Here is a 14,427-nt window from a genome sequence, read left to right as displayed (position 1 = left end):
TCAAATCATTGAGATAATATTTCCTATCATTTCCATACAATTAAAATCACGAGAAATACGCAGACGACAATCTATTACGATTTATCTTTCTTATTGTTGCATTAATAAAAATATTTTTATTCGCAAAAAAAAAAAAAAAAAAAAAAAAAAAAAAAAAAATCAACACCTCTTGGAGCGATCGGCGTCAAAATAGAACCAAAGCCTGTTTACATATGGATTCACATATATTCCAAATTTCAACCAGAACGTAGCATTACTTCTTGAGATAGGGCACTCAAAATGGAAAAAAAGAACGGGTGATTGCGCTACCTCCTTTTTAGCTGTTGACACAAAAATAAAATCAGTTCTTATACCCACTAAGGGCTACTTGCCGATAAATTTTTCTTTCATTCCGTTCATTATTTCTTGAGATACAGCAGTCACAATTGACGACAAAAAACGTTCTATAGCTCAACCCCCGTTTGAGTTATTGACACCAAAATTGAATCAGCACCTGTTCCTGTTAATACCAACATATGGACCAAATTTTGTTTGATTCCGCCAGTAACTTCCTGAGGAATAGCAAGCACGCGTAACTCGAAAAACGTCCCATTGCTCCACCCCCCTTGGAGGAATTCGCGCCAAAAACTAATGGGCACAAGTTCACATAGGGGCACATATGTGTACTAAATTTCGTTCGATTTCATGCGGTAGTTTTTGTTGTAGAGCGGCCACAAAAAACTGGTCACACACAGACGTGACACACATACATACACACACACACACACACACATACATACACACACACAGACAGACAGACATTTTCCAAAAATGGTCGAAATGGACTCAGCACACCTCAAAACGTTCGAATCCGTCAAAATTCGAAATTCGAAAATTTGCACGAATCCAATACTTTCTTCTATATATTAGATATAGAAGAAAGTAAAAACCTGAAAACATATAATGTTAATACGTTTAAGATTTGTGGTTTTTAAAAAAGGTTAATAGAAATAGTTTTGATATCAAGCACATTAGGTATCTGTTTTTCTATTAAATGTTTTTCAGTTATGCACTATATACCAAAGGTGTGGACGTGCGTATTTTATTTTTAAAAAAAATAGATCGTTATAATTAATATTTAACTATACAGATTGCGATAATTTAAAATGTGTTGCATATAAAATTATCAAGCTAATGTTCACATTTGATAATATGTTCGTTTCGAGCTATTGTAAGTTGTCGGCTTAAAATCAATGTATTAAGTAGTAGTAATATTCAATTAATCTCACGTGAGAAAGTGGCGCGAGTTTCATTGTTGAAACACAATGGTCGCTCGATAATCAGCTATTATTTATAGGAGGGTTATTGCGACATGTTGTTGAACACTGTTATGTTTCTCGTGAATTTCTTCAAAGTAGTATAGTAAAAAGATTTAAAAATAAATAATTGAAAACATTTCTGTTTTATTGTTTTCATTTGAAGTGGTAATTTTAAATTCGTATCTCGATATATTTAAAACAAAGTAACGGCAAAGAAATTGTGAAAGGATGCCTGAGACGGCCTGCGTCCAGGAGTAGACCTCAGAGCACCCTACAGCCTTCAAATTTTGTACAAAATTACTTCGAGCGCCGAGGATTTGCACCTGAGGTTGTTTAATTTAAATTTCGAATTAGCTTTTTTTTTTGTTACTAATTTTTTAAGCCAAAATTTCACATAAATTGCCTATTAAACTGATGAAAGATTTCTCACATTCCTTAATATTTCATGTTTCAAAAATGTTTTTCGGCATCAAATAAAGCTTGCAACAATTTTATCAATAAATTAGAAAGTAGTTTTAGAGTTTTAGTTTTAGCAAAAAATCCTAGGCTCAGTCCGGAGCTAAAGAGCAAAATATATTACTAGAGACCACGAATTTAAACGCAGTTTTTCAAATGTACAAAACTGCCGTTTTGCAATGCTCGGGAGCCCCTTTCGCACCTATAGCTGTGCAAGTTGGTGCAAGTTAGTTTCGAACGCGGAAAAATACTCTTCAAAGCGATTTTTTTTTTTTTTAATCTCGGTTATGCATATTTTTTTCTATCAAATTATTTTTATATTTTCAGATAGGAGTGGCATTGTGTTCTAAAAATGAGCTCTTCACTTAAATTCTATTTTCTATGGGAGGGAGAGGGAATTTTCACTTTGTTCGAAACGAAACTCAAGTGTTTTTTAATCTGATTCTTTCTGACAGATGATTTAAATCTTCACGAATCAAATAAGGTTGCGAAGCAACCTTTGGGGATTGGTAAGCGTCAGCGAGCAGGGGGCAAAGCCACCTGGTAAAAATAAAAATTTATACAACAAGTTGTTAATTATTCTTTTGTGGAAATACAAAATATTTTTCCTTGAAAAACTTCGTATGTAAAATAATAAATAAACTATTTAATGATTTTTACTCCCTATCGAAATTTTAAAAAATGCAGTACAGTGATAAAACAGCATAAAAACTTATAATTACGTAAAAGTTGTATTATAGGCTTATCAACGTATGCGGTCTCCTTTATCACTGCCTAATTTAAATTCATATTTTTGAAATAAAAATTTAAAAATATTTTTTTTATAGGGAAGGGGGGGGGGGCGCCGAAACGAGGTCTTGCCCCTGTTCGAAAATGACCTAGTTACGTCCCTGCCTCTCTCATTACCAAACATGTTCTAAGTTGTGCTTCTGTGTCGAAATATTTCTGGGGAGATCTCTCTAGTCTTCTTAAATGCATTAACGTCACTAAAGATAACCTAAAATTGCGTATTAAGATCTTCAGTTTCAGTAAGTTTCCCAGGGGAGCCCCGATTCCCTAACGTCATCAAAGATAGCTTAAAATTCATTTCAGTTTTGAAAAAAGTTCTTAAGGGAATCCAAACCTCATCTAAACCCTATCTATACCAAAAATAACAATATTTTACTTCAATTTAAAAATTTCTTACAAGCAGGACCCCTCCTCCACATCCCTTCTATTTACTAATGCCTCCAAAGATTGACAAAAGTGTTTTTGCAACTTTAATTTCGAAAATTTTCCGGGGAACTTCCATCGAGACCCCCCTACTTCCGTCCTCGCGCTGACGTAACCAGAGATGCTTTAAAACTGGTGTTTTAAGACTTGTAACTTTTAGTACCCATTTTGCGTCAAAGTAATAAGTTGCACATAAGAGTTCCTCAATATTAAACTTATCTTAGTTTCTATAAATGCACCCCTTTTCTGCATAAAAAATAAGCAAATAAAACTGGTTAAAGAATTTTGAAGAAAGATGAATAAGGCAATATCTTTGCCCCACCCCGGAAAAATTGAAGATCTGGCATTGTTGCGCCCTCCAAAAAATTCAAATTACAAAAAAAAAAAAAAAAGAGGGAGAAAAAAAAAAGTAGGAGAGACGGGTTAAGCTTGATTACATTGACCCCCCTCCAAAATAGAAATATATATACACCACTTTGAGGCCTGATTTGGTAGCATTTGTTAGATGACAATTATTTTCCTCAAAATGGGACCCTTAACAATTTTAGGCTGCTGCAAGTGTATTTAAAAAGCCATATATTTTTTTAACAATTTATGCTTATTACAGAGAAGAACAGAAATTAATTTAAAAAAAAAATCCAGTTATTTTAGTTTTAATGCACAAATTTGATTCAGTACATTTTGTACTGACATCAAAAAAGATTGTTTTTCCTGGATTTCACACAATTTATTTTTAGCCAACATTAATTTAAGGCTTAAAAAATACTATTCTTTTTGCAATTGTGCCTTTTTGCTAGTCCACAAACCATTCAAGCGAATATGCCTTTTCTTTAGTGCCTTGGGATCAAATAAATATACAATATGTTCAAATACCATGTGAAAGTTTGCATGATTAAAATTAATGGCATGGAAAGACAAAGCAATACCAGTCTAATACTTTCGGTTGAAACATTCCCAATGCTACATTCTGTCACTTCAGAAAACGGGACATTGCAGCGTCCCAAAACGAGACAGGATACCTGAAAACGGAACTGTCCCGTTCAAAACGGGGAGTATGGCCACTTTAAGCGTATGGGGGCGTGGGAGTTTCTGTAATTGCTGCTTGCAGCGCAGCAAAATGCAGTGGCTTGCGAATGACGCTGCACAGTTCATCACTGTTTTTTTTTTTTTTTTTTCGAAAATGATATTACTCATTCAAGTATTTATGACCATTTCATACTTTTCATCCGATTTTTTCATTCGTCCATCAACTTTTTCCATAGTGTTACTTTTTTCTGAAAACTTTTGGTTACTTTTATTACTTCCTTTTACAAAAAAGGAAGTATTGTATTCGCGAAAAAAATTTCACTCAAAAATCGACCTTAATTTCCATTTTGCTCATCCCCAAATGAATACTGAGTTTTTTTTTTTTTCGACTCGACCACACGTAGATAAGTGCTCAAGATCGTATAGACACGCGAAATATCCATTTTGACAATTCCCGAGTTAATTACAACGAGTTTTCTCGTGAAGTCTGTATGTACGTATGTATGTCGCATAACTCAAGAACGGTATGTCCTAGAAAGTTGAAATTTGGTACGTAGACTCCTAATGGGGTCTAGTTTTGCACCTCCCCTTTTGGTTGCATTTGGGTGTTTCTAAAGGGGTCTTTTGCCACTTTTTGGAGGGAAGTCATTGTTAATTACTTCCTTTTACGAAGTAAAGGAAGTATTGCATTCACAAAAAAATTTTGACCCAAAAAATGGGCCTTAATTTCCATTTTGCTCGCCCTCGAATGAATGTTGAGTTTTTTTTTTTTTTTCAACTCGACCACACGTGGATATATGTCTAAAAACGTACAGACACCCAAAATATCCATTTTAACGATCCCCGAATTAACTACAACGAGTTTTCTCATGACGTCTGTATATACGTATGTATGTGCGTATGTGCCTATGTACGTATGTGCGCATATAAGTATGTGTGTATTTGCTTATGTATCTCGAATAACTCAAAAACGGTATGTCCTAGAAAGTTGAAATTTGATACGTAGACTCCTAGTGGGGTCTAGTTGTGCACCTCCCCTTTTGGTTGCATTCGGATGTTCCTAAGGGGCGTCTTTTACACCTTTTTGGGGAGTCTTTTACACATTTTTAAAATCATTGTTAATATCGATGCAAACTCAATTGGTGTTATAATTTGGCAAACACTTGGCGACATATCGCCAAGCTTTTGGTCAGCAAGTTTTTTCGCCAACTTATCGACGAAAATTTGGCGTTTTTTTTTTTAATTGCTTTCATTTTGGCCAGTATTGGCGATATTTAGAGAGTCGAATTAGAATCACATTAAAATGTCCAATATTGGAAAAACTAATCTGTATAAAACTTTTTTTTTTGTTTCAGTTCCCAACAAACTTGGGGCAAAAATATTAGCTTACTCTAAGGCACTACTATTATCAGTAAATTGGCGTTAAAGAAAGTCATGTAATGCTCGCATCAACTCGTTTCGATGTGAACTCATGTGCATAGGCGGATTTAGGACTGAGTTCTTGGTGGGGGGGAGGGGGGGGGGGCAGGATTTTTTTTTTTTTTTGGAGCAACATTTTTAATTGCCCTCCCCCCTTCCATGTTTTTATCTGTTTTCTGTGATGCATAAGGCCATTCTTTGCTTCTTTATGTGCCGTTTTCATTACTGTGTGTAATCATGCTGTCCTTTTTGAATTGACCTTAAAAGAGAGGGAGCTGGTACTACTTTAAAAGAAATGGTGCACAGGTTTAGAGAATAGGTATAAAGAGAGTAACATACTACCCATTTGAACAATTCTTAATTTATACACTTGATAAGAAATAAAATTGAAGCACACTTTGCTTAGGAGTTTCAAAGACTTGTCTAATTATTTTCAAGGTTTGGTCAGTTAGATTGGGTTTTTGGCTGAAGAGCCCTAGTAGGCTATACTGCGCCAATTCTTTTCAGGGATTTTAGAACCAATAATTTGCACTTTCCAGTCTCTAAAATTGAGTAGTAGATTATACATTTGTACAGTATTGTTCAAACTTTGTAAGAAACGCCTATTTTAAGTTTAAAAGAAAAAATAAACTTTAATTTCTCATTACAACTTTTTTTTAAATTATAAGTAGCGCAGAAAATGAAAAGGAATGGGGGTAGTGTATCATTTTTTTCCCGGGCTAAACAGATTAACAATATGCAGTAAAAGTAAGATAAAAGCAATCAATACAAAAGAATTTCCAAAATTCTGCATTCGGGATTAAATAAATAGCAAGATATGAAGCATGTCAGTCACAAAAAAATTATTTCAAGTAATATGATATATTACAAACGCGAGAACAATGATTTTTACATTTTTGATGCAAGATGTAGCAAGGAGCTGAATTTGACACATTTTGGCATTCCTCCCCCTACAATTTGTTAGAAATTTTAAAATTTAAGGTTTGTAGCCACACGTTTCCAAATATTCAAGGTTTTCAAGTACTTGAAAATGAATTAGTTTTTCAAGCATTTTCCATTTTTTAAAGGAACGAATCGCAATTTTTTGTGAGTTAGGGGTCCACTTCAAAGCAGGGGCGCTAAGTTATAGCTTGTTTATCTTATAGGCAAATCCGGCCTTGCATGTAATTCACTCTTACCTGCAGATTTTTGTTTGATTTTTTGTAATTTTAACGAAAATTCGTCAGTTTTTACAGTTAAAGGATTTTTACGATTTTACCAATATGTGTAAGGTTTTTATCGGTTTTTATCAAATTTCAGCAAATTTTTCCAAAACTTTTGATGACTGATTTACTCAGATTTCAATAATGACAATAACTGTCTCATTTAGACTTAGATGATTATGACTTACCTTAATTTTTAAAGTATTTAGAAAGTAAGGGAAAATGGTATTTTCCCTTACTTTCTAAATACTTTAGATTAGATACTTTAGATAGTGAAGTAAAAAGATTCAATTAATCAGAACGTTCAGATAACTGAAATTTATTCAGTTTGTGATAGTATTTACTTTTCTTTCTCAAAAAAAAAAAAAAAAAGACAAGCCGAAAATTTTACAAGCGCATGAAGTACAGTTCTAATTACTAGTTTCATGTATACAAATTTCTTCCTTTAAAAAATAAAGAAAACACCTTTAGAAAAACATTTCATGAGGTAATAATGCGATCTTACAAGAATTGTGCAAAGCTTTCGTGCCGGAAATATATCTCCCTCACTTTTTCTTTTATTCAGACGTTTTCCTTATAATGTATGATTCTGAAAAATCAGAAATTTAATTTTGAACTGCTAGGGATTGAGATTCCTATTTTTTCCCCCTAAAAAATTAACGCATTGTTTACAGTGATTTTACGTTCTGTTTGTTCAATGGTTGGACAATTTTCCCACTTTTTTGTTTCATTGTTACATATATTCGTTGAGTATGGTGTTAACTGTTACATTTGATAGTATTTTGCTGTACAAAAACCTTTTAGCTGTGTACTTCTTTTGCAATAGCATACATTTCAAATCAGCCACTTTCATTTGAACGTGTGATACCAGAAGGTTCTTCAAAATCTTTCGTTTGTAACAACCCAAAACATCTAGTTTTTGAAATCACGCAAATTGAAAATAAGCATTCTGAAAAGAGAAAACAAATCGTAACGAGTAGATCATTCTATTAGCGCAAATTGGGGAGAGGGAGGGAGGGTCCCAAACGTTAATTATTATAAGTGTTGCAGCTGAATGCATAGCTCGTTTAGCCTATATTTTCATTCATATACTTGCCCAACTGGTTTTCTGTCCAAAATAGTGAATTTAGACCAATTTTCAGTACCCCAGTGACAGCTGTACTATTTGTATTTAACATTTAATGTTCGTTTTTTTTTTTTCCTTTTTTTTTCTCCCTTCAGAAAAGAACATTTGCTATTCTCTTCATTTTCATTGAACTATTCAAAAACGAAAAAAATCATGTTTTTTTTGTTATAAGATTTTGGAAGATAAGTTGCTACTATATGAACTCCTCTCAAAACTGGGGGGCGTTGCCCCCTTTGCCTCCCCCCTATAAATCCACCCATGCTCTTCTGAACTATTCAAAAACAAAAAAATATAATGATTTTTTTTTTAAATTTTAATTTTTGGAAAATGTGTTGTTACTACATAAAGTCCTCCCAAAACTGGGGTGGCATTGCCCCCCTCTGCCCCCCCATAAATCCGCCCATGCTCAAGTGGTGTTACAATTTGGCGGACACTTGGCGATATATCGCCAGTCTTTTGGTCGCCAAGTTCTGTCGCAAACTTGGCAATAAATTTGGCGATTTTTTTTTCTTTAATTTGGTTTCAATTTGGCCACTATTGGTGATATTTAGAGAGTAAATTATTGAATCACATTAAAATTGCCATTAATGGGAAAATGACATTAAATTGGAGTAAAAGGAAGTTATGTGATGCACACATCAGCTTGTTTTCTTCTGTTCTGAAAATACCTTGTTCTGACTGTTCTGTATGTCTGAAAAGACCTGAACGTTTCATTCGTAAAACTATTTTCATCCGTTTACCAACATTTTCCAGTATTACTTTTTCTTTCAACTTTTTGTTACTTTTTTCGTCTGCTCTGAAAAGACCTTGTACCTGATTAACACAGCACTAAAAATGCTTCATTCTTCCATTGATGATTTATTAATTTTTTTTACCCCTTTTTTTCTCTTTTCAATAGGAAACGTTGAATCCTTCAGCACCAACGGGCCAGTCGAAAATGGATTTCCACCAAAAGAGGTAAACGTTTTTTCATTCTGCTAACTGAGCTAGGATTTTTTCATGAAAACAATTTATCTTTTCCAAAAATTCTGCTCAGATTTATCCATACACGAAGTGTATTAAAAAAAGCCTAAAAACCCTCGTAGTCGAGATGAGAGCGGTAATGTCATATCAGGTTCTCGAAATAAAAAAGCTTTATTAGACACAGAAACATCATCATTTACATTATGTTCACACACAGGATGATGTTAATCACGCATATTGAGGCATTCATGCTGGTAGTTAAGAAGGTTCTAAAATCTAAACCAAGGAGAGGAAACTTGGGACCACGTAGAGCAACGTTTTTCAACCTTTTTTCACCTGAGGGTCGGCAAAAACTGTTGAAAAAACTTCGCGGATCGGTGAGGGATTTTTGTTTTCCTACTCGCTAACCGGTAAAAATTTAAAAGCATTTTTCCACCAATAATGTATTTTTTTTTACAAAGTAATAATAAATAAATAAATATATTCCTGTTAATGAACTCACTAATTTTTTAAGCATTAAAATTAAGTTTCTGTTATAATTATAACTATAGGGGCACTGTAGCCACTGTTTAATGGCGGATGAAAAAGGTAAAACAAACGTAGCGTAGAAAATGCTCATAAGCCTAGTAAATTTTGTTCGTATGCATGATTTTTTCGCTTTATTCTTTTTAAATTAATTTTCGAATTCTTGTGGATATTCTGGTTCACGTGGAAGGAAATGAGAATTCAAGAAGCATTACTAAACGTCAAAAATAGCTGGAAAAAATGAAAAACTTAGCGTTACGCACGGGACATGTTTTCGCGAATTGCCCAAACGTTCGAGTGCTTGTGAGAACAATCCAGAATATATTTTGCTTGTTACCCGGATTTTCGTTTATCCGGGGTTCCTTTGGTCTCAGTTAGTCCGTATAAACGAAAATGTACCATATAAGACAAAAAATAGAAAGAGAAACACAATTATTCTCCCTAAAAATCCCCACTGCTTAACTAAAAACAAATCTCGCTGTCTCATTTAAGTAAATAAATTTTCTATATGGAATTCCAGTAGAGGTTGTAATAATTTTCTGGATACAGGACGAAGAATGCATAGACGCAGGAGAAGTTCGGCTCGTCGCAGAACAGGTGGTTGAAGATGTTGTGAAAAGAGCATCTCGGGCTGCAAATAGCAAGGGATGCGGTCTCCAAGTAAGTGCCTCTCTTGCCCTCCCCCCTCTCCCTATTTACTTTGCTAACACTCCTTTCTCGTTTCCTTCTTTGCTATTTCCAGCCGCTACGGGAAGCACATCGGTGTTTCAAATAAAAATACCAATCGGAATTCTAAACGTTATCCACAAAAAAGATGGTAAATCTTTAAGAGATTGTTACTTATCGAAACAAACAACTTTCATCAGGTCGGAATAGCGCAAAGTTGGTGGCGCATTTGGAAGCTTGACCTATGTAGGGGCATAATGGTCCATCGACCCGCATGCCAGTGTACTCTTGCGCCCTCAAACCAGTGCGCCTTCGGTTTGTTTTTTTTTTTTCACCCACGAACCTGTGCGTCTTTGGATTTTTATTTTCTGCGCCCTCGAACCTTTGTTTTATTTTTACCTTTTGTATACCTTTGTTTTATTTTTATTTTTACCCCCCGAACCTGTGCGACTTTTTTTTTTTTGTTGTTGTTTTTTTCACGCCTTCGAACTTGTGCGCTTTTTTCCCCCTTTTCTTTCTTTCTTTCTTTTTTTTTTTTTTTGATGCCCTCGTATCTGTGAGCCTTCATTTTCTTTTCTTGTGATAAGCTCTCAAACATGTGAGACCCTTTTTTTTGTCCTCGAATCTGTGAGCATTCGGTTTTTTTTTTTTTTTTTTTTTTTTTGCTCTCTTGAAACTGTATGCCCTTTGTGTCGAAGGCTCCTCATTTTAGTTGAATAAGGCTTCAACCGACAGTTTGATTGTCTGGCGTGGAGCTAGCGTGAACGGTGAATCCGGTAGTTAAACACTAATTGTTAATGATGTGTCATTAGACTTGCGTAATGTAAACTAATCGTAAATTGAGTGTTTTTGTCTAGTATCTGGTATAAAAAGTCACCTTCGGCGTCCTCTAGCGCCTTTGCTTGTAACTTCCGACCACGGATTCTTTAATAGAAGTTGTTTGTTTGGATGTGTACTGTCATCTGCAACAGTTTTGCCCATTTTATAAAACACCCTGTTTATATATTTGTCGGATGAATAAATTATTCTTGTTTCTTGCCCTTTGTTTAATTCATTAAACATTCGTAGAATGCATAAAATTTTATAAACAATTTATTGCAGTTACTGTAACATAGTTTTCTTGGAGAATTTAATATACATTACTTTTTTTTTTTTTTTGTATGTATCACAATTACAGTGAAACTTTCCTAAAGAAACTACCTCCCTGGCCCAGAGAAAATTGATCTTTTGTAGGGTTGGTCTCGCGTTGCGCCTTGATGGTGTTGAAATTAACATTGAGTCTAGAGCTAAAAATTGCAGGTCAAAAATAAACGTTTTTTACGAAAATGGATCTCTAATTTCCACAGTATACAGTTTCTTTTCAGTGAAACATTATTTAGATGTTCTTATTACCTAAATATCTCCTAGTTTCAAGTTTTAGAAGCTTATTTATCGCTGAAATCTAAAGAACTTTTTTTACCACAATAAATATTTTATCATAACTACAGTGATGTTCGTTCTCATCACCCTTCCTTTTGCAATTCTCATCGTTGATATATTCTATATTCTTAGACTTTGCATAAAATTGAGAACTCGACTAAGGCTCTTTGAATGTAACTTAACAAATATGTTGTGAAGCAGTTGATTATGAAGCATAAACATGATTAAGGTTGTGTTGATGTTTCTTCTAGTTTTCATGGTCGGAGCTTCCCGATATTACTACTATTGTTAACTATATTAATAACAACAACAATAGTAAAACATAGAATGGAAACTAATTTTTTATGTCTGAATACTAATAATAAATAACAATGTTTAACCAGTTAATTTTCCGGTTACTTTGTGTGTGTACTTAACCAATAATTCATCCCATCTTCGTTATTTTATCTACTTCTAATATTTCCTTAGCAACTTGACTATTTCCATTTCCTCTCTAGCAACTTGACTATTTCTACTGCCACTTTAACGACCTATAGCAAAGGGGCACTTATTATTGAAAAGAGAAATATTTTTGTGAAAGTTTTATGAATTTATTTTCCAGAATATGTGTCAAAGATATAAATTTTTTTTTAAGATGACCACTAGATTTTTTTATATTTCTAGCAGCAACTTTGATTACGTTATTTGAGGGTGTGCATTAGGGTGGTTCAAAAATACATGTAAAAAAAAGTTTCTCATAGACAACAGGACACCCTTCAATATTTTTAGACTTGTGGATAGTAATTTACTGGAAGAATTTTAGCTTCTTATTTCAACTGAAAGAGGGTGTTTCCTTGAACTTCATAAGTATGGGGAGGGGGTTAAAAATACATTGAACTGAAAAAAAATGCTTCATATTATAATATACTCTAGTAATATGCATATACATTGCAATAAAATAATTATTTACCAAAAACAGCTGGGGAAATTAAATGTTTCTAAATTTGTGGCATTTTCTATGCTACGGCTAATATTAAATTAAGGGATCATTGAGCACCCCCTTTAAAATTTGAGTAAGAAGCTAATCATTTTACAGCATTATACTATTAGTAAGACTGAAAAAAAATAGGGGGTGTCCTGCACTGTAGCTGAAAAAAGTTTTTTTTTGAACCACCCTAATGTGCTTATAGAGCTCTAACTAAATGAATAAAAAAAACTAACCATTTGCAACTGTTTTATTTATTTTTGTTTTGACTTAGTCAATCGTTCTGTCACGATTTGAGTCACAAGCATGTTATTTCGGAAGGTGTCTGAATCTCCTCAAGGAAAACCCTTTATATGTCATGTGCGTTACGTGCGAGTCCGAAACAGCTTTAACTTATCTACACGAGTGTCGTCTGATATGAGCACGTCGAGGTCAACCCCCCCCCCCCCATGAAGAAACATTTTTAAAATGCATATATTGATGTAAAGTAAAAAATAATATTGGATACCTCTTTCAAAAAGTAGGTCCAGATACTGTATAAAAAAGAAAATAAAAGTAAGTCAGTAATAAAAAATACGAAATAAATTATATGTTATCAAAAAGAACAAAATTGAAACATTGCGGCGTATTACCTTGACAGTCAGGCAATTCGCCCGCTCCATCAGGTTAAATACCCTACTTGAATTAACATCACAGAACATTGTATAATCAATAAAAGTGATGCTACCGATTGATCTGAAACTTACTGCAAAATACCTGCCTTGCCATCAATCTTTGAGTTGAACCGCATCATTGCTGCAGTAACTAGTGTGGTGTGCTAATTCCGCATTGGCTACCACTCTGTTTGGCTCTCTTGGCTCCTTTAAGAGGTTTTCCACCTCCAGTTCAGTTGTTTCCTATTCCGGGCTGATGAGTGCTAAAAAGCACGAAACTGCAGTCCTCGGATGGAATAACTGAGCTAGCGGTGTATTTTATGTAATGATAAATATGTTGTGCGTTTTCCTCTATCCTTCTCTTTTTCGTTTTAAAATCATTATGGTATCAGTAAAAAATTAACTAGAGAGCTCCGCCTCCTGCTCGTTTTGTTTTCCACCCCAAATTAGATGTAATACTTTCATTGCTGCTTCGCTTAGGAATAGATTAACTCAATCCGTTCTCAAGAAATGACAGGAATTACCTATATAATTTTAATACTCCTCAGCGGTTCCCAACTTTTCCAGCTATGTGGGCCACCAGTTTTGTAAAAAAAAAAAAAGTTTGAGGTCCACTAACTACAAAATACACAAGTAAAAATTATGATGACACATAAACGTGTGTGTGTGTATGTGTATGATGTGCGCAGATTGTCGCCTCAGAGCAACATTAAAATATCTAAACCCAGGTATAACAATAAGATGTTAACAAAGCAATTCAAAACTGTTGCTTTGAGGCGACGATATAGGAGTAATTAGTAATGACATACAGTACAAGAAGAATTAAATACTTTTTTTTGAAATGAAGTAAATACCTTTATTGTATTCATTTACCTGCCACAACTGGGCGAAAAAATTAAAAAAAAAAAAAAAAAAATAATGTGATTTTTGAGTTTTTTCTCCACACGAGTCAGTCAATATTAGAATTGAAACTGGAAATAATTCTCAACATTCAATTTATTTTCATACTAGCGTTGCCCGGTCTACCTTGAAAATAAAAATTGTGTCAAGTGACGTATATTCAACAATCAAGCTTAAACAAAAGAAAAAAAAATCATGCAAAATTTCCCTTCCAAGCAATGACGACAGATATTAAAATACTTTTAAGAAATTAAAATGAGAAAGATGGATTAAAAAGCGTAACCATGGAAAAACAAAATAATTAAGTTTAAGAGATCAAAATAAGAAAGATGGAAAGAAACAATGGATTCAAAAAGCGTAACCGTGGAAACGCGAAAATAAAATGGATAACAACTTGAATGGAGATGAAATTTTTCGAACATGATTTAAAAACGCTTGTTACTTTTTTTCCTTTGGAAATAGAAGCTTAGTTTTTCCTACCAAAGGTCCAGATAGATCTGGAGTAAAAAATGTCGCTTTTTCCAATGGTGTCAAAGAAAAAACTGTGGGACAATTCCTTCACTTTTTATTGATAGATTTAATGAAGCAAGTAGTGCCT

The 14,427-nt window shown here is 33.9% G+C and overlaps 1 protein-coding gene across 6 annotated transcripts in view; it reads left to right on the top strand.

Annotated features, from left to right (window-relative positions):
• LOC129222802 (nucleolin-like) overlaps positions 1 to 14,427 on the top strand; it is a 189,117-nt gene that overhangs the window by 125,467 nt on the left and 49,223 nt on the right. For 3 of the 6 annotated variants that reach the window (XM_054857350.1, XM_054857346.1, XM_054857347.1), the window contains exons 2-3: positions 8,638 to 8,696; positions 9,777 to 9,887. In XM_054857350.1, the coding sequence (XP_054713325.1) occupies positions 8,638 to 8,696; positions 9,777 to 9,887 (170 nt within the window). The remainder of the gene's footprint in view (positions 1 to 8,637; positions 8,697 to 9,776; positions 9,888 to 14,427) is intronic. The other 3 variants (XR_008580614.1, XM_054857348.1, XM_054857349.1) reach the window with 1 other exon arrangement.

Source organism: Uloborus diversus, chromosome 5, assembly GCF_026930045.1.
Source record: "Uloborus diversus isolate 005 chromosome 5, Udiv.v.3.1, whole genome shotgun sequence".
Classification (NCBI taxonomy): domain Eukaryota; kingdom Metazoa; phylum Arthropoda; class Arachnida; order Araneae; family Uloboridae; genus Uloborus; species Uloborus diversus.
The sequence above is the reverse complement of the archived record's forward strand: the minus strand, read 5'-3'. Positions and strand labels throughout refer to the sequence as shown.